At 35.8% G+C, this 26,686-nt stretch overlaps 2 protein-coding genes across 4 annotated transcripts; both read left to right on the top strand.

Moving 5' to 3' along the window:
• Positions 1–5,117: 5,117 nt before the first annotated feature.
• LOC131955263 (GTPase IMAP family member 7) lies at positions 5,118–13,449 on the top strand. Of its 3 annotated transcripts, none has more exons than XM_059319303.1 (3): positions 5,118–5,207; positions 9,684–10,906; positions 12,057–13,449. In XM_059319303.1, the coding sequence occupies exon 2, from the start codon at positions 9,690–9,692 to the stop codon at positions 10,902–10,904; it is 1,215 nt and encodes a 404-aa protein (XP_059175286.1). In that variant the 5' UTR covers positions 5,118–5,207; positions 9,684–9,689; the 3' UTR covers positions 10,905–10,906; positions 12,057–13,449. The 3 variants fall into 3 exon arrangements, with proteins under 3 accessions (XP_059175286.1, XP_059175288.1, XP_059175287.1); XM_059319305.1 differs by lacking the exon at positions 5,118–5,207 and adding an exon at positions 5,639–5,684; XM_059319304.1 differs by lacking the exon at positions 5,118–5,207 and adding an exon at positions 8,860–8,919.
• An 8,776-nt stretch (positions 13,450–22,225) lies between these two features.
• Positions 22,226–25,761, top strand: LOC131955259 (kelch repeat and BTB domain-containing protein 3-like). The gene is made up of 2 exons (XM_059319297.1): positions 22,226–22,285; positions 25,068–25,761. Exon 2 carries the CDS (start codon positions 25,069–25,071, stop codon positions 25,759–25,761), a length of 693 nt encoding a protein of 230 aa, XP_059175280.1. The 5' UTR covers positions 22,226–22,285; position 25,068.
• The last annotated feature ends 925 nt before the right edge of the window (positions 25,762–26,686 follow it).

The raw sequence follows: 26,686 nt of genomic DNA, 5'->3' as shown, positions 1-26,686 counted from the left end.
GAAATTGACTGTTTAGTTAAGGATTCTGACGCGAATTTTTTCACAAGGGACGATACTCGTGGCTGTAAACAAGGCTGTTCTAATTTTAGAACAGTTGTCTTTCCTCTCGTTTCTCTATTAGGGAAGACACGCGACACGAGTTTTAAAATGTAAACAAGCGTGCACGAGGTGCACTTAAAATAAACCCCTCTGCGAAAATGACAACGGCATGGTGACACTTTTTGGAAAACACGCTTTCATATAAATAAAATAAGGATCGCTTTTGTTGTCACCATGATAATGTATACCTATAAGTTCTCTCCGCCTTTATCGACCTAGTATGAATTTCGCGCGCGCGCGCGTATGTGTGTGTGTGTGTGTGTGTGTGTACGTGTATCTCAAAAAAGTGTATCATGTCAACACCTGGACAACCAGTCATAGTCAACAAGGCCTACTTCATTACAGATCTATAGGAAATCCCTCTTTACCTGTACTTACATTAGGAAAAGTAAACTCGTTTGAATAAAAAAAATGTATTTAAATATATAGAGTTATAGAACCTTAAAGTTAACAGATGCTGAAAAAATAAAATAAAAAATTAAAATTAAAATCCGCCTCCTCACCCACCTCACTCAGGTGGTAGAGTCTTTTACTATATATCCTTTACTCCTACTCGTGTTCCCCCCTTCACCCACCTTCTCCACCTTCACCCACCTTTCACCCTTCACCCACCTGTTCACACCGTCACCCGTCTGCTTACACCCCTCACCCATGTTACTATAAGCGAGTATGTATTGAACATTTGTTAATATTTCCCCCTTCACCCACCTGTTCACACCGTCACCCGCCTGCTTACACCCCTCACCCATGTTACTATAAGCGACTATGTATTGAACATTTGTTAAATTTATCTGGCTCAGGGTGGTCAAATGGTGGTCAGATCAAAAGAAAATCGGAACGGTCATAAAAAACTTAATTACTTTTCCAGACTTGTAAAAAAAAAACATGTCTACCCCCCGCATACCTTACGTACCAACGCACTAAGTCGCCCCTGTCGCCCATTAAAAAGCATGAACCTACCGAGACTTCGTTTCGTCTCAAAACCTGATTTAACGGTGGTTGAAAGAAAATTCCGACCCTTAAATATATTTTGTTTTCGTTGACCCTCGCTATAAGCGAATAGTTACAACCATTAATCTTTCATACATAGCAAGGGACGGTTCGTAGGACATGTGGAAACAAAAATTTTTAATTTGATCAAAGAATGACCGGGCGTACGATATGTGAACATAGTTCATGGACAGCTGTAATCTAATGAAAAAAGCCGAGAGCCGTGACTAATTACAGCACCAGCTGTTACCTAAGGGCTTCACGGAGCTGACAAATCGAACGGTTTTCGCTGACCTCGCTATAAGCGAATAGTTACCGATGTCGCTACACTTACGATGCGTGACCAATTTAATTAGGTGTGATGGTTAGTGGATGCGATCGATATTACACAGCTGTTGCATAATGACCTACGTACTTCGCGGGAAGCCACTTAATGTACGTCGTTAATTACCATGACCTTTCAAACCAAGCGGGGGAAAATCAATGATGCATAACAAAATTTAATTAGGTGGGACATCATGCTGTGATGGGCCTGTAGCTGCGATCAATACGTAACATCTGTTACATGTCTGGTTAATGGATGTTATTCACAAAGTACACGCTAGCGCACCCCTACCCTCAAACCCCATCATTACTCCCCCTCTCATCCACCAACACCCCTATCCGTTTACTATTAAACATACATACAATCAAATAAACAAACCAACAAATTAAACATCAAAGAAAAGAAATATATCAAATAAATAAATAAACAAAAGTAATTAAAATCAAATTACGTAACTAGTTAATAATAATTTAACTAATTATAAAATAAAATAAAATTAAAAATAAACAAAATAAAAATAATTAAAAAGTAAACAAATAATCAAATTACGTAACTCGTTAATAAAAATTACACAATATAAACAAAGTAATTAAATTAAACAACAAGTAAACAAACAAATTAAACAAAATAAAAATACAATCAAAGTAATTAAATTACGTAACTCGATAATAAAAATTAATTAAAAATTTAAAAACTCATTAAAACTCATTAAAAAACGCATTAATATTACGTAACTAGGTCAATGATTACGTCACAAGGTCACTGATTACGTCACAAGGTCAATGATTACGTCACAAGGTCACCAAAAGGTGACCCACGCTCCTGCTCCGCCAACCCCAGTTGGCGTAGTATTTTACTATATGTCTTTGCGCCCTCTGCGCATCCTGCTCCCGATTATTTTACAATATGTCATTGCTCCTCCCCACATCCTGCTCCGCCAAAAATAATAATCAAAAGTGACCTAATATACTACTTAGCTGCCATTGAAAACATAGATATAGCTGCAATTGAAAACATAGATATAGCTGTATTTGAAACCGTAGATATAGTTGTATTTGAAAACAGATATAGCTGCCATTGAAAACATAGATATAGCTGTATTTGAAACCGTAGATATAGTTGTATTTGAAAACATAGATATAGCTGCCATTGAAAACATAGATATAGCTGCCATTGAAAACATAGATATAGCTGCAATTGAAAACATAGATATAGCTGTATTTGAAACCGTAGATATAGTTGTATTTGAAAACATAGATATAGCTGCAATTGAAAACATAGATATAGCTGTATTTGAAACCGTAGATATAGTTGTATTTGAAAACATACATATAGCTGTATTTGAACATACATCTCGTCACACAAAGTCAAAGAAATCAGACCTACCTACTACCCCCCCCCCCCCCCCCCCGTGGTGGACTGGGCGTAGAAAAATCCAAGTAGAACTTCATGGATAAGATCCCAGTGGGCCGCTTGACCAGAGGCGTAGCGACCCTTCCCGGCGCCCGGGGACAAACTTTCGATTTGCACCCACCCCCTCAAGATTTCGATTTGCACCCCCCTTCAAACTTTCGATTTGCACCCCCCCCCCCCCCCCACTCAAGCTTTCAATTTATTTTTCCAACCCATTTCGGCGCCCCTAAGGTCGGCGCCCGGGGACATATCTCACCCCCCGCCACAGCCCCCCCCCCCCCCCCCCCCGCCCCTCGCTACGCTACGCGCTTGACTGTTTTGAATGTGTTTATTCAATTAACCTTTCATTTCTTTATTACTATTATTATTATTATTATTATTATTATTATTATTATTGTATATTGTGTATGCAAATAGTTCCGTTAGTGTGTAGGCATGGCTCATCAGACATAGATAAAAATAAAATACACTGTGCAATTTATGTCAGAGAGCGCCGTTTTTATTTCTTCCACGGACCGCTCGTACATAATAGTCCAGCCCTCCCCACTCTATACTACTTTAGCAATACACCGCTCCTCTATATTTTGTTGCTTTCATAAGGGGAAATAACAAGGCAAGGATGATTTTGCTGAAAGCGTTAATGAAGTACTTTCCCTTTGTAAAGATGCCGTTTAGTAATGAAACTGTTATCAACATCTCTTGTTGTTGTTTTTTTTTATATAAAAGAATAATATATTTTGTTAGAAAATATTATTGAATGCATCAAACAAAGTATAAAAATGAAGACTGTTCCAGACACCAATCATATTTTTGCGTGAGTAACTTGCGAACCATCCACAGCACACAAAATATGCGTAAAGCGTTGTAAAATGTCAAAAAGTACGGGGAGGGTGGGGGAGGGACTCAAGTGATAACAGCAGTTGAACTCCAATCAGTGGCGAAGCGAGATCTGGTGTCACCCGGTGCGGCACTTAATGGTGTCACCCCCAGAGGCGTAGCGACCTTTCCAGGCGCCCGGGGACAAACTTTCAATTTCCGATTTGCACCCCCCCCCCCCCTCAAACTTTCGATTTGCCCCCCCCCCCCCCCCCCCCACCCTTGTCGGGATTTGTCAAATTTTCTTCTTAAAAGACTTTTTAACACTCGAATTAATCACTTGATTAAGTGGAATTATCATTATTCTCTATATATTTTGCTATTTTTGCCTTGGTGTCACCCCCCCCCCCTAAATGGTGTCACGCCACTGACTCCAATTACCTTCCTGTTGCAAACGTTTGCACGGTTTTTCTCACAGCAATAAAGAAAGTCTGGCAATGTACAGCCCGTCTAAAAATAGATGTGACCTACATTTTTGTTTCTAGGAAAACGCGATTTGTTCATCATCTAAAAGTGCTTGTACAACGTAGTGTTCTATGGGTGGCCTTGATGTATATGTGTTAGATCTTGATATTTCTTGATCGATTCTAAATTGTTAGATCATTTCTACTATCGCGTTCAGAGATTACTTTTGTACATAATATACATTTATGTATATGCTGTGCGACATCGTTTTTTTTTTTGTTTTTTTTTTTTAAATTTAGTTTGGGCTGATCTTTTGATAAAAAATCTGTCTCGTTTTTCATCCATTGCTTCTGATATCGTTCATTGTTTGGTGACCTCTTGATTCATGTTACTATTGCTACTAAGATACTCGATGTGCGTCACAGTTCATGTTCAGTGTTTCTTCCAGACTTTTTTCTCGGGGGGGGGGGGGGGCACTTGACATTTTCGGGAGGGGGGGGGGGGCGGTAGACTTTCTTCGGGGGGACACTGTTAAAAGTATATATTTCTATATACATTTTATTTCGTTCGGGGGGGGGGGGGGTATATATATACATATATGTACATTTTTATTTATATTTTAACTGCTTTACCGAATTTTCCCAGATATGAGCTTAACAGGAGTGGGGTGGGGTGGGGGGTGGGGTTCAACTTGATTCACCCCTGCCTGGTCACTTTAGGTCTATTATCTAACCCAGCGTATACTTAAGTGTGAACGGAGGGGTGGGGGGGAGATAACCATAATAGCGTCAGTTTTTAGATGGCTGTTCTTAACATACATATATAAGTATACATATACACTGATTTAGAAATAGATTTAATTAAGTTACAGTGGTTTTATGACATTTTTTTTTACAAAGGTGTCCATGGTGAGGTTATAACCCCCACCCCCTCTGATCCCCCCCCCACCCCCTGCCCACGCCACTGAGCCAAGCGCATTCACGTTGGTTAGCACATAAGGCCTGGCGAGTCCGGGAGGCTTGTTCTTAACTGGAACTATCACATGATGCATAGTTTACAGTTAACACTAGGCACTATAGCTGAGTAACGTCCGTCTTTGGTAAGTTTTTAGAGTTAACACTAGGCACTATAGCTGAGTAAAGTCTGTCTTTGGTAAGTTTTTTGAGTTAACACTAGGCACTATAGCTGAGTAAAGTCTGTCTTTGGTAAGTTTTTTGAGTTAACACTAGGCACTATAGCTGAGTAAAGTCTGTCTTTGGTAAGTTTTTTGAGTTAACACTAGGCACTATAGCTGAGTAAAGTCTGTTCTTGGTAAGTTTTTTGAGTTAACACTAGGCACTATAGCTGAGTAAAGTCTGTCTTTGGTAAGTTTTTTTAGTTAACACTAGGCACTATAGCTGAGTAAAGTCTGTCTTTGGTAAGGTTTTTGAGTTAACACTAGGTACTATAGCTGAGTAAAGTCTGTCTTTGGTAAGTTTTTTGAGTTAACACTAGGCACTATAGCTGAGTAAAGTCTGTCCTTGGTAAGATTTTTTAGTTAACACTAGGCACTATAGCTGAGTAAAGTCTGTCTTTGGTAAGTTTTTTTAGTTAACACTAGGCACTATAGCTGAGTAAAGTCTGTCCTTGGTAAGATTTTTGAGTTAACACTAAGCACTATAGCTGAGTAATTTGTGTCTTTGGTAAGTTTTTAAAAAAATTACATTTATACTTTTATATTTATATAATTGTCGGTGTGTCTATACGTGTGTGTATGTGTTTGTGTATGTGCCTGTTCCTTTGCCTATGGCAGTGGCAATGGTTATGGCTACAGCTACGGCTACGACTACGGCTGTGGCTGTGGCTACGGCTGTGGCTGTGGCTGTGGCTACGGCTACGGCTACGGCTACGGCTACGGCTACGGCTACGGCTACGGCTACGGCTGTGGCTACGGCTACGGCTACGGCTACGGCTACGGTTACGGCTACGGCTACGGCTGTGGCTGTGGCTGTGGCTGTGGCTATGGCTATGGCTATGGCTATGGCTATGGCTATGGCTATGGCTATGGCTATGGCTATGGCTATGGCTATGGCTATGGCTATGGCTATGGCTATGGCTATGGCTATGGCTATGGCTATGGCTATATATGTGTATGTGTGTGTGCGTTTGCGTGTGTGTATGTATATCCATGTGTATAACACCTCATTTAAGCTAACATTTAAATGTGTAGGAAATATAAAAGTCTTGTAAAACAAACCTCTTATATCAATACGCTGTTAGGTTTTATCGTTTGTACTATTATTAGTAATACTTGCAGTTATGCGCAGTAGTTGTATCATACAGTTTAGTAAACCGAGTTTACCACTTATCTAGTTGAATAAAATTACTAGCATAAAAGCGCGCACTTATCGTGACGTCACGGTTTCCTGGAAAACACGTTTTCTCGTAAAGATCTGGGTTTTTTTTTAACCTTTTCGTAATTGTTAAGAATTACCGACTTTTTAAAATGTGCGATGCTAGGCCTATAGTAGTTACAAGGATGGAAATTACAATATGCTTAATCTGAAAGAATGAGACACACACTCAGGCATAAATTATATACACAGCATATACACTGAAACACATTATTAACGAACACGCAGACATACGAGACACACACAAACACTCGCATAAACACACACAAACGGAGAAAGAAAAGCAGACACACTCACACGCACATACACACACAGTTACTACAACTCTGCATTACTTTTATAAAAGAAATATTTAACCGCATTCTCTGCTTTTATTTATTTTTTATTTTAGCATGTTGCTAATTATGATTATGATTATGATTATGATTATGATTATGATTATGATTATGATTATGATTATGATTATGATTATGATTATGATTATGATTATGATTATGATTATGATTATGATTATGATTATGATTATGATTATGATTATGATTATGATTATGATTATGATTATGATTATGATTATGATTATGATTATGATTATGATTATGATTATGATTATGATTATGATTATGATTATGATTATGATTATGATTATGATTATGATTATGATTATGATTATGATTATGATTATGATTATGATTATGATTATGATTATGATTATGATTATGATTATGATTATGATTATGATTATGATTATGATTATGATTATGATTATGATTATGATTATGATTATGATTATGATTATGATTATGATTATGATTATGATTATGATTATGATTATGATTATGATTATGATTATGATTATGATTATGATTATGATTATGATTATGATTATGATTATGATTATGATTATGATTATGATTATGATTATGATTATGATTATGATTATGATTATGATTATGATTATGATTATGATTATGATTATGATTATGATTATGATTATGATTATGATTATGATTATGATTATGATTATGATTATGATTATGATTATGATTATGATTATGATTATGATTATGATTATGATTATGATTATGATTATGATTATGATTATGATTATGATTATGATTATGATTATGATTATGATTATGATTATGATTATGATTATGATTATGATTATGATTATGATTATGATTATGATTATGATTATGATTATGATTATGATTATGATTATGATTATGATTATGATTATGATTATGATTATGATTATGATTATGATTATGATTATGATTATGATTATGATTATGATTATGATTATGATTATGATTATGATTATGATTATGATTATGATTATGATTATGATTATGATTATGATTATGATTATGATTATGATTATGATTATGATTATGATTATGATTATGATTATGATTATGATTATGATTATGATTATGATTATGATTATGATTATGATTATGATTATGATTATGATTATGATTATGATTATGATTATGATTATGATTATGATTATGATTATGATTATGATTATGATTATGATTATGATTATGATTATGATTATGATTATGATTATGATTATGATTATGATTATGATTATGATTATGATTATGATTATGATTATGATTATGATTATGATTATGATTATGATTATGATTATGATTATGATTATGATTATGATTATGATTATGATTATGATTATGATTATGATTATGATTATGATTATGATTATGATTATGATTATGATTATGATTATGATTATGATTATGATTATGATTATGATTATGATTATGATTATGATTATGATTATGATTATGATTATGATTATGATTATGATTATGATTATGATTATGATTATGATTATGATTATGATTATGATTATGATTATGATTATGATTATGATTATGATTATGATTATGATTATGATTATGATTATGATTATGATTATGATTATGATTATGATTATGATTATGATTATGATTATGATTATGATTATGATTATGATTATGATTATGATTATGATTATGATTATGATTATGATTATGATTATGATTATGATTGTGATTGTTATTGTGATTGTGATTGTGATTGTGATTGTGATTGTGATATGTGTGTATGTGTGTGTGTTCTCTGAGAAGATTATAAAAAGCTATACTGGTCTACACATAATATATTATATGTATACGGACACTGGTTGTTTTCTTCTTGACAAAAGTAAAATACATTTTAGAACATTTTAGACTTTAGCCTTTATCATGTACACAGCACAAGCAATGCGTAGGTATGCGTTGTTTTCAGCGATAAAATACAACTGGCCGTGACCCACATTTTCTAATCTATTTATAGCTCAATTATTAAGAGAAGAGTTAGATTCGTTTACATGCTCAGTAGGACTCAGTTTTCTTTATGTGATTTAAGGTAAGGTTTCTATACAATATTGTATAGTCTAGAAAAGACATTGGTCAAGACATCCCGGCCAGTGCGCGCATTGGCCGGCCAATGTACGAAATACGATGTCAAGTTTAAGCACTTAAGACTTTGGCCATTACGTCACGGCCAGTGCGCGCATTGGCCGGCCAATGTACGAAATACGCTCTAAGTGCTAAGCTCTTCCGGCTCTGACCAAGAGAGCCGGACAATGCACTTCGGGCTTTGACCGTCACATATATAAATATAATATTATATATATACATATATATATATATATATATATATATATATATATATATATATATATATATATATATATATATATATATATATATATAAACATATTTATGTATATACATATATATATATATATACATAAATATAGACCCATACGTACATAAATATATATATATATATATATATATATATATATATATATATATATATATATATATATATATATATATATATATGTATATATATAATATTATATTTATATATGTGACGGTCAAAGCCCGAAGTGCATTGTCCGGCTCTCTTGGTCAGAGCCGGAAGAGCTTAGCACTTAGAGCGTATTTCGTACATTGGCCGGCCAAAATATATATAAACATATGTATGTATATACATATATATATATATACATATATATATATATATATATATATATATATATATATATATATATATATATATATATATATATATATATATATATATATATATATATATATATATGTTGTTATCGTTTGTAGGTAAACATGGCATCTACAGTAGCACCTTCGGAAATCAACCCGTTGAACATCGTTCTGATTGGAATGACGGGTTTTGGCAAAAGTTCAACAGGAAATTCAATTATGGGTCGCAACGCATTCAAATCTTCAAATGCATCAGTCTCAGAGACAAAGATGTCGACTTTAGAGTGTAGGGAGTGGGAACACGGGCTGATCAATGTTGTCGACACACCTGGTATCATGGACACGGATGACACTCAGAGGACGACTTTGACCAATATTTACAGTGCAATGGGACTTTGCGAAGAAGGATTTAACGCCATTGTGATCGTGCTCAAATTTGGAGAAAGATTCACGGCTGAGAAGAAAAAGGCGATTTCGATAATCAGGGAATCTTTTGGAAAAGATTTGATTAAAAATTGTATAATCGTCATGACGCATGGCGTTATGTTTGATTATGAGCAAACTGGAATGTCGTTTGATGTTTGGTGCAGGAGTCAAACGGAGCCGAAAGAGCTGGTTGAATTGTTCCAGGAATGCCATTACAGAATTGTGCTCTTTTATAACAAACTCCTCCCAGAAACTGAAGAAAACAAACGTAAACAAAAGGAAATTGTTGACAATTTTTTGCAAATGGCCTGTCATCTTCCTCAGCGGTATGTCCGTGAAAGTTTCCAAAAAGCCGCAGTTGAAAGAGAGAAACTACTTATGGAGGAGGAACTGCCTCAGCTGCAGAGAGAAATACAGCAGAAGATCAGTTTACTTGTGGGTGAAGTTGACGAAGCTATTAGAAATGTGCGAAATAAATCACAAGCTGATTTCAACAAACTTCAGCAGAGAGTTGACGATTTGCTGAAGGAAATTGATATGAAGGACAAACACACAAATTTGTTTCAGGATTTAAGGAATAATGTTCTGGCGATCAAGAAAAGAATACATGATATATCTACTACTACAAAACAAACCGATGTTTTGCCTCAACTCTTGCAGCTGCTTGAGGATATCAACACCATCAAAAACCCACCAAACTGTAAAAAAATGTGGTTGAAGTTTTTAGGCGGAATGGCATTGTCAACTGTCGCTGCTCTTAGCACGATTGTGGTGGGTCCCGCTGGGTTGGCGGCGGCTGGCTTTGCCTCTAGTGCAACTTCTATCGCACTGATGAAAGAAAGGAGGGCGTACATGCAAGAAGTACAAAAATACGAACAAGCGGTCAAACGTGTTCAGTCAGCTTTAAAATAAAGGCAAGAGTTCAAATCTTTTTTTATTGACCATTCTAAATGGAATAGTTTAAAAAATGCTAGAAAATAAATTAACCTTTCATATTGTTAGTATCAATTATAATTATGTTACAATAAAGTATATATGTATATATATATATATATATATATATATATATATATATATATATATATATATATATATATATATATATATATATATATATATATATATATATATATATATATATATATATATATACGGTAAACTACAAGCTATTAGCATTCCCTGTAACTATAGTATCGGTACACTACAAGCTATTTGCATTCCCTATAACTATACTATCGGTACACTACAAGCTATTTGCATTCCCTGTAACTATACTATCGGTACACTACAAGCTATTTGCATTCCCTGTAACTATACTATCGGTACACTACAAACTATTTGCATTCCCTGTAACTATACTATCGGTACACTACAAACTATTTGCATTCCCTGTAACTATACTATCGGTAAATTACAAGCTATTTGCATTCCCTGTAACTATATTATCGGTACACTACAGGCTATTTGCATTCCGTGTAACTATACTATCGGTACACTACAAGCTATTTGCATTCCCTGTAACCAGTGGCGTAGCGAGGTTAGGTGTCACCCGGTGCGGCACTTAATGGTGTCACCCCCCCTGAGGCGTAGCAACCCTTCCAGGGACAAACTTTCAATTTCGGTGCGGCACTTAATGGTGTCACCCCCCCTGAGGCGTAGCAACCCTTCCAGGGACAAACTTTCAATTTTCGATTTGCGCCCCCCACCTCCCCCTCATAATTTCGATTTGCACCCCCCTCCCATCAAACTTTCGATTTGCACCCCCCTCCCCCCCCCCCCCCCCCCCCTCAAACTTTCGCTTTGCACCTCTTAAAAGACTATTTAACACTCGAATTAATCACTTAATTAAGTGGAATTATAATTTTTCTAAATATATTTTGCTATTTTTTGCCTTGGTGTCACCCCCCTAAATGGTGTCACCCGGTGCGGTCCGCACCCCCGCCCCCTGCCCCTCGCTACGCCACTGCCTGTAACTATACTATCGGTACACTACAAGCTATTAGCAAACATTTTTATATAAATGGAATAAGAACTTTTTAATAAAATTACTTTTTATTAATACAGGTCTTCCTCATCTAGCAAGCTATTGAGTGGTGCGACTAAAACCATTTTATGGACGATGATGTTTAAGTTGGCTGCTTATTCAACTACTACAATATTCGTTACTATGTATAACTGGCCTCTTATAATTACAAACTTCGGGTCATTTTGAGACTATTTGCCTTTATGTTTTAAACAAATGTATAATGTATCTAACTAGATTTTATAAGACCACTTTTTTTAAGCATAGTGTTTACAATAAACAAACTGTATGCCATGTAATAACATGTTTTATACAAATGTGTAGATTTTTAATTTAGATAATTAAATATTTTAAAATTATTCTTGATCACCGTGCCACAAATTGACATAAATTAATGTTATAAGAGATGTACACTGTATGATACTTCGGCACTTGATAGACATGTGGAACAATGAACTGCATTTATAGGGGATATGCTCATTAAAAAAATAACAATAAACCTGGTTTTTCGTCATAATGGGTTTTTTACACTTTTGGATACTTTGTCCATTTTTCTATTAAGAAAATAATAACTTTATTGACAAAAAAAATGTTATGGGTTTAAAATACTGTTTTTATGACCCTATTAATTTTTTTTTTAAATATTTTTTTTCCAATTTTAACCGTCATCATATTGTAATTGGCATCATTAAAAAAGCTGGAAATCTCAGGTATTTGATAGTCGTGTTTTCCATCGTCTCGAAAACACCCACATCTTACAAATTGGCTTTACAAATTACACATATATGGTATTTTCGTCACCTAATTTTCGTTATTTTGCTGTTTTCTCAGTTTATAGTTTTTTGCATTAACAAGCCTAATACTTTTTTTTATTTATGAAACAATGCCACCATAGTACAATGTTTTAAACCTTGTAGAATTCTGACCAGTAACTCTTTCAAAAAGTTGTTGTGACAAAAGTTTTAATATATGCTGAAATATAAGCCGTTTAAATTTGATTGCTATAAGTCCATTTAAAAAAATCCTTAGCGTTTTTAAAGGCACCGAAAAATTCATAATGGCGGAGTTTTTTTTTTCGGGTTTCTATGACAACCAACATGTTTTCAACTCTTTTTTTTTTTTGCTGTTTAATGCTTACTTTCATGTGCCAAATATGGTAAAAGTATTAAAAAGGCTTCAGATCTTAAATTATTTAAAAATAGAAATAAACTGAGCATATCCCATTATGAATAGGTTTATTCTATTATACTCTAACTAAGCATGCTTCGTAATGTAAATTATAACATTCAATAATCGTATTACTGTGACCATATGCACGTTGCTTGGAAATTATTTTTTTGTCTGAAATATATGTTCTGGTTAGACTTTACTGGGGCTGTTAGTTCTATCAACAACTTCGGAAAAAAAATAAGTGTTTAATAAAAACTTATTTTGTTGATAGAGACTGGTCTCTTGTATGGTACTACTAGTCTGTTGAGAGAGGCTGGTCTGTTGAGAGAGGCTGGTCTGATGAGAGAGGCTGGTCTGTTGAGAGAGGCTGGTCTGTTGAGAGAGGCTGGTCTATTGTATGGTAAAACTGGTCTATCCATCACAAATACTAGTTATTTAAATATTAATGTATCAGTATATATTTAACGAAAAGTTTTTTTCTCATTTTCATTGCATTATTACATAAAACTTTGTTATTAAAACGTTGTTTTTTTGTGTGTAGTTGTTATATCTACAGATCGGTAAAACTTTTCAAATACTGTATAACGTTAATTGCATGAACTTGATTAATACAAAATTGTATTCATCAAGGTCATGCAAATAACGCCATGCTCAGTGTAGTGAGCAGTAGTGTGGGTGAGTCACGACGCCTGTGGCGCACGACGTAGCAGAAACACAAAGCACTGAGCTAAATTTATCAATGTTCTATACCAAATTTGTATGCCGGCTGGTCAGTTTTACATTATTTACAATTACAGTTATATTTAAATATGCTACGTATATATATATATATATATATATATATATATATATATATATATATATATATATATATATATATATATATATATATATATATATATAATGTATGTATTGTTTTATAAATTATCAGGTCACTTATTTCTGTCAACAAAACTTGTATAAATTGTATTTTGTACCATAATATTCGACTTTCTACCCGCAGTGTAACAAAAAATAATTCAAACACAACTGTTCTCAGACCATAGATGCAGGAAGAATACATTATAAATTCACCAGTATCTCATAATTGTGCCTCATAACGTCATGTGTTTCCTAGAAAACGTGTTTCCCTGTAAAAGCCAACTGTTGATTAGCTAGCACGCAGCTGAGCTTATTCCATGGCCTACTTATGCTCTTCATGGTTATCGGTGATATCAAGGCTAAATACAAACATGATGTATTACACAGTGGTGTAGCTAGGGGAGGGCGGGTGGGGCGCCGACCCTAAAGGAACGCCGAAAGGCGTAAAAAAATAAAAAGCTAATTTTAAGCTGAAGTATTGAATTATACACAAAGTTACGCTTTTTCACTGACAGGAATAACTATTTATAGAAATAGAACAAAGGTTGCGACGACTCTGGTATTACAGAAATGTTTTTTTTTATCGTCGCTAGCCACAGCACTGTCTTGACCAACTAGAAAATGTAATCATTAAATTTTTTTATCATATTGCAGCATAATTAATGCTTTATTTTAAGTAAAGATTTTCTAGAACTCTAATCAAATATAAACTTTAATGTCTCACCCTTTCGATAAGAATCGATCTCTAAGTATTTTATATTTGTAAACCTTTTAAGCCTTACGAGTGGTGGTAGACGTTCTTCGAGGGGGGGGGGCGGAACCCCCAGAAGAGATGAATGTATGACACTCTGGTCAGAACCTGATTTATTTCCTGTGTTGAACTCAATTCTAGAAGAAGAAAAAACAGTTTTAAATGCCCATATAAACCGCAAAACAACAAGTTTTCAGTAATATCGACAGCTTCTAGCACTTTTAATGGATCAAACTAAAATAGATATTTTATTTATAAAAAAAAAATTAATACAATACAGTGTCAAATTTGCCTTGCGAATTTGTATTTTCCTAACGATTATATTTCAAGCAGAGGCGGGGGGTGCGCACCGCACCGGGTGACACCCGACCTCGCTACGCCACTGATTTCAAGAAATCTATTTTCAAGAATTTGGCAAAACGCCAGCAGACATCAGAATTCAAGGTCAAACATGGAGCATCAGACATCAACGCGTTGTAAACTGTTCTGATTGCCTCTGGCAGATGAGGCTCGATAGCCGGGGACAGCAACCCATCTAGGAGAGACAACTCCAAAATCAAACAACTGCTGCCTTGTAGTTTGTTCTTGGTTGGACAAAGGCTATAGAAATCGGAGTCAATGGCCTGTATGGCGCATATCACGTTGACACGTAATATGTATTTGTGCCGGAGGGAATACCATCCAACACTAAAAATTAAGAACGAAGAGGAGTGAAAGAAAGATCGACTTGGAATATTTGGGGATGGTCACCGTTCCATGTATGTCGCTATCCTAGGGTGTTTCTTTCAGCCTTTTTTTTCTGGGGTGGTACTTGAAATTTTAGGGGGGGGGGGGGGGGCGGACACTGTTAAAAGTATATATTTTCTATTTAAATTCCATTTCCCCTCTTCCTCCCCCCCCCTTCCCCACCGAAGAGATGCCTGGAAGAAACACTGCTATCTTGGGGTGTTGGGTAAGGCCAGCGGTTGATGATGGTCAAGCAATACCGGAACTGGAGTCAAGGAAATGGAAGCAGTGGGACGATTCACCTGCTGGTTCCAACTGGCTTGCAGGAGAACCATGAAGTCCAGGTGAAAATCTTGACATGGATACACGTCACCATGGATATATTCAAAGAGGTGTTCAGCGCAATGGGGACAGGGCATTACCCCCCCCCGTCAATTACCCCCCGGACACTTACTCTCGACGTAATTACCCCCCCCCCCCCCTTGTCAATTCCCCCCCCCCCCCTGCCCAGTAGGACAATACCCCCGGACAGGGTTAGGGCTAGATTTAGGGTTAGAATTAGGGTTAGTGTTATGGTCAGGGTTAGGGTTTGGGCTATTGCTATGGCTCGGGTTAGTGTTAGTGTTAGGTTAGGGCTAGGCTTAGGGTTAGGGTTAGGCTTTAAACAATGTCTAGCATTGGTTTTGGTTTTGTGTTAAGTTTTAGACTGAGGAGAATACTTAGGTTTTGCTCTTTTTCTTAAGGTTAGGATTAAGGTAATCTATAATAAGTATAGAATTTGAGTTAGGATTCTAACTTGAGGGGAGGGAGGGGGGGGGTTATTCCCGCGGGGGCGGGGGCGTAATTGACAGGAGATCATTGCTCGGGGAGGGGGTAAATACGGGGGGGATGTCCGAGGGGGGTAATGTGCTATAGGCCAGCGCAATAGTTACCGTTCTTAGTTTAATACGACACTTTACTCAGGAAAGGCAGAGAATTATTAACATAATGAGACAATCTCTAAGTATTTTTTATAACCAAGTATTGTCGTCATGACACATGAAATCGGGGTTAACTTTCAGAAGTTGGGTTCGTGTTTTTGCAGAATGTTTGCAAGAGACAAACAGAACCTAAAGAATTGGTTAGATTGTTTCAGGCGCGCGATTACAGATGTGTGCTTTTAATAACAAAGAGACACACACACACAAAAGAAAGAAATGGTTCTTCACGTTCCTGTAAGACGTGTTTTTAGAGAAGTTTAATTTAGTCGTAGTGAAGGCTGAACATCAGTATGACGACAAGAAGGTCGAGAGTAAGCTGACCGCCTTGGAAGCAATGGCGTAGCTAGGTGAGGGCGGGTGGGGCGACCGCCCCGGGCGCCGACCATAAGAGGGCGCCAAATGGGGATAGAAAAATTAGTTTAAAAGCTCGTTTTAAGCTGAAGTATTGAATTATACACAGTCAAAGTTATGAAAATAAACGACTACGAGGTTTTACAAACTGATTTAACTGTTTTCTATATCAATTTTGTGGCACCGAAATAGAAAATAGTAACTGTGAAGAAGCGTCACAAACTTTTCCAACTGAGAGGAGTGGGCGCTTTTTCATGGAAAACTAAATATATAGAAATTTGAGGGAGGGGGCGAAAAATTGATAGTCCGCCCCGGGCGCCTGAATATATCTCTACGCCTCTGCCTGAAAAAAGATGCGTTCGATATATTACAATCTGTAAGGCACACGTTGGAAGATGGTTTAAAAAATAAAATATGACGAGTCTGGATCTCTGCTAAAGATGTTGGAGAGTATGGGTATAAGTAGAGACGCTAAGGTACAATTAAGGGAGATAATCAAGTCCAAACAAGAAGATATTGAGGCTTAGCATTGGCTTTTACACAGAGCCAAGATCTGCGTAGTGGAAAGAAAGTCTACCGCCCCCCCCCCCCGAAAATTTCAAGTGCCCCCCCCCCCCCCGGAGAAAAAAGTCTGGAAGAAGCACTGCTTAAGAAGGGGGAGAGGACAACATCGCGAGGAAGCAGTAGACTGGAATCACCAGGGCAAAATAAATCCTGGACAGTAGCAGATCAGGCACTAACTGCCGGTCTTAAGTGGGCGCAAATAAAGAGAGCCGCAACTAAAACCAATAACTGCTTGTATTTACAGTGGCGGAACTAGAAAAAAAAGGCCCCCCCGCAGAATTTTTTTTGGGCCCCTATATATATATATATATATATATATATATATATATATATATATATATATATATATATATATATATATATATATATATATATATATATATATATATATATATATATATATATATATATATATATATATATATATATATATATATATATATATATATATATATATATATATATATATATATATATATATATATATATATATATATATATATATATATATATATGGAAAACAAAGGTCGCACTAAATTTTAAAAAAAAATGTATCCGGTACCCGAATAAATCAGAGGTTTTCCAACACACGAGCTGGCCCCATTCAGTTTTCCATGTGAGAAGCACGGACTCTCTAAATCTAGTCCAACACTCCAAACTGACGCCGGTTTTTATGAGGCTTTCATCAAAACGTTACCAACCGTGTGTCCTGTTTTACAGAAGTTGAATTAAATGTTAACAATGTCGGCAGTTCATTTCTTGGATCTTAGGGCGCGGGTTTGTCCACACTACCAACTAGACACGCCAAGTCATGCTGTAAGTCCTTCGGCGACGACCCAGGTGTCAGGGGAGTCACGGGGCTCTTGGAGCTACCGGTTACATTACTGCACGGGTGATGGGTGCAACACATTGTTTCTTCCGGCAGAGCTCCCCCTCCCCACCCCTCCTCCGAAAACAGTCTACCTAGGAAGAAACATTGGTGCGACACCTAATTAGATTTAGTCATCGAGTGTTGTAGCGAGACTTATTCCTAGTGTTGTGGGAACTTTTAAACGACTGTCTGTGGGGGGCCAACTTGCTCATATGTGATGCGCTCAGGATGACACTGACGCCGGTTGTATTCAAGTAGTAACCTCATCCGTTTATGCAGGATCACGGGGCGCTAAATCACATATTTCCGTTAGGAGTCCCCACTCCAATATGTACAAATGTTAGGCCTATGACAGAAACTTTTGCGGGGCTGTACTCAACAGCTTCCCAAGTTTTCATGGCGATTGGGTGAATGATGCAGTAATGCAAAATAGACAGAAAAATGTTTTTCACATGTACAACTGTATGTGGCCAGGTCACGCGTTGGATAACCTTCTGATTTAGGGGAGGGGGGGGGGACTAACAAAAAGCCAGACCCTCACACACCCCCACCTCAATGACGTCATTTATAAATAGTAATTGACTATTAATAATGTTCAATTAATTCTAAACGTAATTAATTTCTAAATAATTATATAAAAATAATCTTACCTGCCCTGTTTTGTGAATTAGATGTGCCTAATACTATGAAAGTAAATTAATATCTGTTGACTAGATCTAGATCTAGATCTAGTGCTGTCTAGTGTCTGACAAAATGTGCTGAAGTGTTGAATCGTACGGTTAGGAAGTAGTTCATAAACGATACATTTATCTCCTCGATACTTGTGAGGTTGAGAAAGAGGGGTGGGATAGGGGTCGGCTCGGGAAAAAAACTTGAAAGCGACATCAAAACGCCTTGATCTATGTACGTCAGCATCGCCCATTGTAAAACTTACTCAGGGGAGATTATTCCAAGTATAGACTTTAAAAGTTTACTATGATATTTCTCGTAAAAGCAAAAACAAGTAACCGTATATAAAACTGAAGTTTCTAGTATAGTATTATATTATTTTTTTATTATTTGTAGGATGCAAGATACAAATTCAACCACTATCACAAACACATTAACATTGAAAAATGTACAAAGGATTTCGGGTCCCTTACCAATGCCGCAAAGACGAAAGCCCACTTCATATGTAGCGGCTTTTCGTGCTATGGACTTTGTTGTTTTTTAAAAAGAATTTTGCCGACGACAGCGTGTGTTTGATTGTAGGGAAATAGAACTCGGCCTTGACAATGGTTAAAAAATACAACTATAAATAACTGTTTAAAATATGTAAAAAAAAATCGACAATTTTTGAACCCCCTTTTTGGTCCCCATCCCCTGCCTAATCCGCGACAGTACACTTTGGAGGATCGGTTAAACAGTTACGTGTCCTCTATTTAGCTATTAAAGAGGTGGGGGGCAACGAGTCAAAGAAGTCATTCAAATTTGAAGAGTTGCCTATATTTTACACTGTAGTTTGTGTAATGGATTTTATCTGTTGCGGAAGAGCGTGGTATAGTGACTGTAAAATAAAGATAATCGTACCGCAGCTAGTGTTTTTCTTTTACAAACCAAATATTAAGGCAAAAATGCACGAAAATTAAATTCAAAATTTAAAAAAATATTAATTTTGGTCAGCCGTGGGCCCCTAAACGGCCTGCCCCCCCCCCCCCCGCGCATTGCGGGGTCTGGCGGGACTGTAGTTCCGTCGCTGTTCATCAGGTAAATGAACAACTACTGACTAGTGTCTTTAACAAAATGTGCAGGAGTGGTCAGTTTACAGTTCAGTAGTTCATAGACCAGGGGTCGGCAACCTTTTGAGCCGGAAGAGCCACAAGTTACAATTTACAAAATTTCCCAGTTTTTAAAGAGCCACAAACATTTTTCACATTTCAATATTTTTGGTATTTGATTAGGATTAGATATATAAATTTGATTCGAAATAAATAGCTTTAAATATGAAGAATATTTATACTTAAAACATACTAATACTTCGCACAATAGAAGCCAATAACTTTTTTTTTCTATAGATACGGACACTACTGGCCAAGGAGGTGTCTCCCATAGCCAGGCAGGTCTCAACACTACCAACTCCCTTTTACTTGCTTGGGTATCGGTCGCTTCTGTCCTTCGGTTCTCACAAGGCTTTTCTTCCACCCCACTGCACGCAGGGTAAACTCGTACCCCACCGTCTATAACCCCGCTCAGCCGTAGGAAGCTAATAACTAAAAAACCACGTTAGTCAGGTCAAATTAATGCATATTGACCGCTAAATGCTTTCTGAATAAAATAATATTCCCCATTTAGCGATATTCGAAAAAGTCGGCACTTGGGTAGTGGCAAGAATGGAACCGTCGCCATAGGGCTGGTCACAGCACGGCTGAAGGGTTGGGTCAGGTGCCCAAGCGGCTTTCAGCTGTCCGTATACTTTCTACCTCACCTACTCTCATTGTTCTCTGCTGGCTGTGTTTTTATATCCTGTTTAAAGTTGTTTTTTCTTTATAATATTTTTAATGAGTTGTAAAAATAAAACAAAATAAGAATTAATATTTGTTCATGGAACGAGAGAGCCGCATCTTGACATCAAAAGAGCCGCATGCGGCTCGCGAGCCGCAGGTTGCCGACCCCTGTCATAGACGGTTCGTTAATCTATGCATTACATCTTATTGTAAGAGTAAGGGTGTGGTGAGGGGTAGAGGTGAGGGGTAGGGGTGAGAGGGGGCAGGGGAGAGAGTTGGGAAGGTTCATTGGAAGGGGACAAGAAAGCGCCGATGAACATCTACATCAATAGTGCCGACTTTTTCCGGTCGTCTAGAAGACCAGGATAGTCGCCGCAACATTTCCCCAGCCCGATTTCAAAGCGTGCCGGCACAGTCAAATTTCAGATGCTTCGCTGAAGGGAGATAACTTAAACTTTTACAAGTTTATTGATACAGTTGTTAAAGTAAAAATGAACGCATCTTTGAAGTTGACTTTATGTCTGGCGGTCTCTCGAGCTATAGTCTGTGCATTTTTATCAAAGACGTTTGCCGACTATCGTGTTTGTTTGTAACTGTAGAAGAAAGATAACTCGACCTCCACCTAATTTTTTTTTTTTATTTTTTTTTTAAAATAATTTAGCCAGGATTTTTGGGCCCCCAATCGGTCTGGGCCCCCCCGCATTGCGGGGTCTGGCGGCACTGTAGTTCCGCCCCTGTGTATTTATCGTATGATTAAATGTTCACTATTTGATGCCAAGAGCTATAAATCTGATTTGCTTTTCGAGTCCGATGGAGAGACGTGGTTGCAGCCCTTTGCTCCTCATGGTGCCACAAAGGAATAAGTGTCCAGTAAGTACAAGTGGTTCGCCATAGAAATATCCAAGTGTTTCTGTAAAATCTAACGACATAACTGATACTACATCTTATAACCTACATTAACTGGATCTTTAATGCACGAACTCCGGAGACTATATTTGATAATGAAGGAGGCTACATCTTAAAGTATACCGGCTTTGTATACCTTTTGTTTGCGTGTGTGTATGTAAACACTATAACACGAGGACGGTTTTTATATACATTCTAGAACAATGGTTCTTAACCAGGGTTCGATCCAACCCTAGGTGTTCGCCGAGTCAGTTTCATGGGTTTGGCGGGCGGCAAGAGACACCCAGCTGAATGACCATAAGATTTTGTCAGTGTGGTTGGTCCAAAGAACTATTATTACTATTAAGGTTTCGGCAAATGGGCATATAAAACGCTGTCGTTTGACCTACTTTTTTTACGTACTAGACCCCACCAGTTTCATAATATCTAAAATATTAAGTACCACTATTCTACATAGGCTAGGCCCTTTATTTATTTTATAAAATCGAAACAAAATAACGAAGACTACGAAAAAATCTGGCATTCGATTTCCTGTAAGTTTCCAAAAGCCATTTTGAAAAGTACTAGAATCTAGATCTACTATTTCAACGACAAATAATTTGGAAAGGTAAAAAAAGGGTTAGATTTAGAATCTAGATCTAAATAAAGATTACAAAGAATTTTAGATCTTTCTAGAATCTATATTCTCGCTACGCCACTGATTTCAAGAAATCTATTTTCAAGAATTTGGCTAAACGCCAGCAGACATCAGAATTCAAGGTCAAACATGGAGCATCAGGCATGAAACAAGGAAATATTTTTGTATTTTAAAAAACATAAATCCTCCTCAAAATGTGAAATAATTATTAAAATTTAAGGAGTCACCTGGTTTTCACATTACAAGTCGCGGGCGATTTTATGTACCCAAAACGATAGATTACCAAGAGTAGACTAGCCATGTTTCCAACAGATGCAATCATGATAGCAGCTAGATCTAGATCTATCTTGTTTTTTTTTTGTTTTATAATAAACTTATAGCGCAAGATTCAGGGGAAGCCACTCTAACTTACTTATATAATTATATAGATAGCAAATCCTACTCGCAAACTCTGCTGTTTAAAGTTAATTTTTTACCTATATTATATTATTGATATATTTAGCCATTGATTTAGGTTTATTATTCATTTATCTATAATATTTGACACAAATATATTATTATTATTATATATTATATATCACAATATACTATATACTTCTCTTCTATTAATGCCTTGACAATGAGGTAACTTTTTCGGACATTACTAGCCGCGGGCGATTTTACGTACCTAAAACGATAGATTACCTCTACTTCTACTCTAGATCTAGATCTACATTCATTACATTTACAATTCATTACAAGAATGAATGTCATTGAATGAAACTTTGAAAACATTTTTGTAACTTTCAAACTAGAATCTAGATTAGATCTAGATTTAATCTAGTAATCTAGATCTATAAATCTTCCTAAAAATGTGAAATAATTACTAAAATTAAATAAGGCACCGTCTTTTCACATTTTATAATTTATAAGTTTATACTAGATCTAGCCTCGGCTGATTTTACGTACCTACTAAAGGACGAGATTACCGAGAAAGTATTCAAGAGGCCCATTTAAAAAAGCATTTATTAATTTAAAAATCATGCACTGTGTAGAATCTATTTACAATTAATATTTAGTTATAAAATCCTGTCTGGTTTTTTTTGGGTCTTTACTAAAGATTGAATGTATTTGATGTTTTTAATATTTTGGATAACTAAATACAAATTTTAAGCAAAGAAAACAATTTGGTTTTCACGTGTAATGGGCCATGCCGACATGTTACAATGGCATCCTGCTATTCGATAGGCTGCCATAAATTTTATTGTACACATTGTAAGCGAAAAAAAAAGGAAAACTTGGGCATTGGAGTTTAAATTTGCATTGTTACTTAAAACTTTATCTGCAAAGTTTTGTAAACAAATAGTTATCGATCACGGAGTTCCTGTAAAGCCAATCAATATTTGTCTTACCAAAGTGAAACGTCCGATTATAATTTGGGCTTGATGAAAATAAATAGAAATGTAGCTTTAAACTCAACAAATTATTTTCAAGTTCTCTGGATTTGCAACTTTATAGCATTTATTCTAAAAACATAAAATTTCTAAATTAATTTTAGGCGTAAGTTTTTATTTATTATTATTTTGAATTTTGATGGTGGCTTTGTTTGCTAAATTAGAGTGGTTTCCCTTGAATCTCTAAATCTCTAACTAAAATTTTACGAAAAAACTTTGACAATATGGTTGCTAAAGTAAACGAGCTTGATTGCATCTAATGAAAACATCACTAATCTTTATTTAATACTGAAAAGTTTTAATAAAATTGTTTAAAAACAGGTAGATCTAGATCTACAGTCTACATGAAACATTTTAGTAACTTTTTTAAACACAAATCCTTCTAAAAATGTTAAATAATTACCAAAATTTTAGGAGTCACCTTTTTTCACTAGCCTCTGACAATTTAATGTGGCTAAAACGATAGATCACCTTATATTGTTAATTGTATTTATTTATCAGGTTGTTTGTTTCTTTTGCTTTTGAGTAGGCCAACTATTTACTATTATAATACAGGGCTAGCTACTTAAACTCTTGTTATATTAATTAGTACGGCCTACCTAGTAGTAATAGGGCCCTACTAATAAGTTTGTCTGATGATCCACTCATCAATGTTTTTCAACTTTCAGATGGTGTAATTCTATAGATCTATAGAGATCTAGTCTAGGGCTAGCCTATTTACAATTTAACATTTAGACCTCAGTGGTTCAATGCATGTATTTCTTATTTAGGTACTGTTATTAAATTTATGTTTATTTTATTTCAATGATCCATTTCATCTCATTGAAACCTATCATAGTGGATAAATACATTTCCACCCAGCTCTGATGTGTAACTGTTGGTGCTGACCACACTATCCCTTCAGATGCAGAGGTCACAGACACAAGTGGCCTCTACTTCACCTGTCTCATAAGCCATCAGCCATAAGTCACCTTGATGATAGTTTTCAATCAATAAATAATATAAATTGTTTAATATCAACAATAATATAAACGACACAGAATTAGAGGTATTAAAGGCACTTTTTATTATAGAAAATGTTTAGTGAAAAACTACTACAACATATGGATGAAAGTCTTGTTTTTTTCAGCCTGTTTGACATACCTACTACTAAACATAGTCCATTGTAATACAACATTTAGTTTTTGCAATAAGAAATGACCATGTATTATTTTTAAAACTGATATGTGTATACAATTTTGTTTTGATTCCATGAGGATACTGATAAAAATCTCTTTTTTATCTGCTGCAAAATTTTTATTTATTTTCTTCCATTTCAGAATGAACAGACAAGAATTTTGTGTGCAAATTGTCAAGTGCCTGGAGAATGTGTGGAGTGAGAACATTTTGTTTGACTTCGCTGTTCAGGTCCAGGGTGAAACCATCCAGTGTCATCGTCTCATACTTGCAGCATGCTCAGAATTTTTTAGAGCATGTTTTCGGTCAGAGATGAGAGAAACCACAGAAAATTCTGTCATCCTGAATGATGTTTCTTGTGACGTGTTTCAGTTAATTCTAAAAGCGCTCTATACTGGGATCAATGTTTTAACTTTAGAGAATTTTATGGAGGTCTGGAGAACTGTTCACTTGCTTCAAATTCATTTCATGGTTCAAGTTTGCGAAGAGTTTGCTATTGAAGCAGTTTCAATGGACACTTGGGAAGGCATTTATGCTATTGCAAAACTTTTCGAATCTAAAACAGTTCTGGATAAACTCCATTCATTCATGTTAAGCGACTTTGAACAATTTAGTACTTCACCAAGATTCCTTCACATGTCTTTTAAGGAAGTCCACCAATTGATTAGCAGTGATAATGTCGTTGTCAATGATGAAGAAATAGTTCTTAATTCTGTGATACGGTGGGTTGAATTTGTCCCTGAAAATTGGATGAACTTAGACGAGAGTTTAAGTGATAATCATGAAGTTGGCAATGTGTGCGATTTTTTTAAAGGATACGAAGAGAGAACAAGATAAATTACATACAGTTAAATACACTGTAAAAAGTGAGAATTCTTTAAGAAAAGCTAAGCTTACTGAATTGTTGAAGGAGGTGAGGATATTTCTTGTCAGTCCTTCTAGTTTATCTCAAGTTCTAACAATGGATTTGGTACTGGATAATATAGATGCAAGAAAAATTATCATTGAAGGTTGTTTTCAAGCCCAAATTTTTAGACATGGACTATGGCTGTTCGCTGATAGACATAGATCATGTAGTAAGTATATACATGCTTGTGTATATACTTACTGTGAATTTTTCTTTTTTATTAGTGCCAACAAACAAATAGCTTCACTGAGACAATTTAATTCTTTAGAAGTCAACATTCAGCTAGTATCTTTTGACCATGAGCTCTATGCAACAGGAAAACAACGGAATCAAGCAAACAATCCTTGCAAGATGTTTACATACAATGGGAAGAAATGGGTTGAAGTCATGGATATGCCAGGTGTAAATTTGCAGTTAGTTTCACACAAAGACTTCATTTACATTTTAAACAGAGATGATCATTTAATATATAATGTCAATCCAAAAATCAGGAACCCAAATCTGGACATATTAACAGAGTTTCCAGAAAATGCTGATGTTCAACTTACAATGGTTATAGAAAACTTTCTTTTATTATTTTGTTCTGAAGATAGCCTTGGTATTGACAAGACAGCCATATACCAGCTGGATATTTTGTCCAAAGTTTGGACTAGATTAGACAATCTAACTGGGCCAGCAAAAGAGATCACTACTTTCAGAAATGAGAAGTGCAACTACATACTACAGAAAAATGGCTGTATGTGGCTGATATTACATACATCTAAAGATACAAACTTGGGGTTTAGATTTTTAGCCAAACTTTGGAATTTTGAAAATAATGTGCATGGTGCCTTAACTTCTGAAAGGAAACTTTTG

The sequence above is a fragment of the Physella acuta genome, unplaced genomic scaffold, assembly GCF_028476545.2.
Source record: "Physella acuta isolate Inbredline_101_S28 unplaced genomic scaffold, ASM2847654v3 ptg001060l, whole genome shotgun sequence".
Classification (NCBI taxonomy): Eukaryota; Metazoa; Mollusca; class Gastropoda; family Physidae; genus Physella; species Physella acuta.
This window is presented reverse-complemented; position numbering and strand designations above follow the sequence as displayed.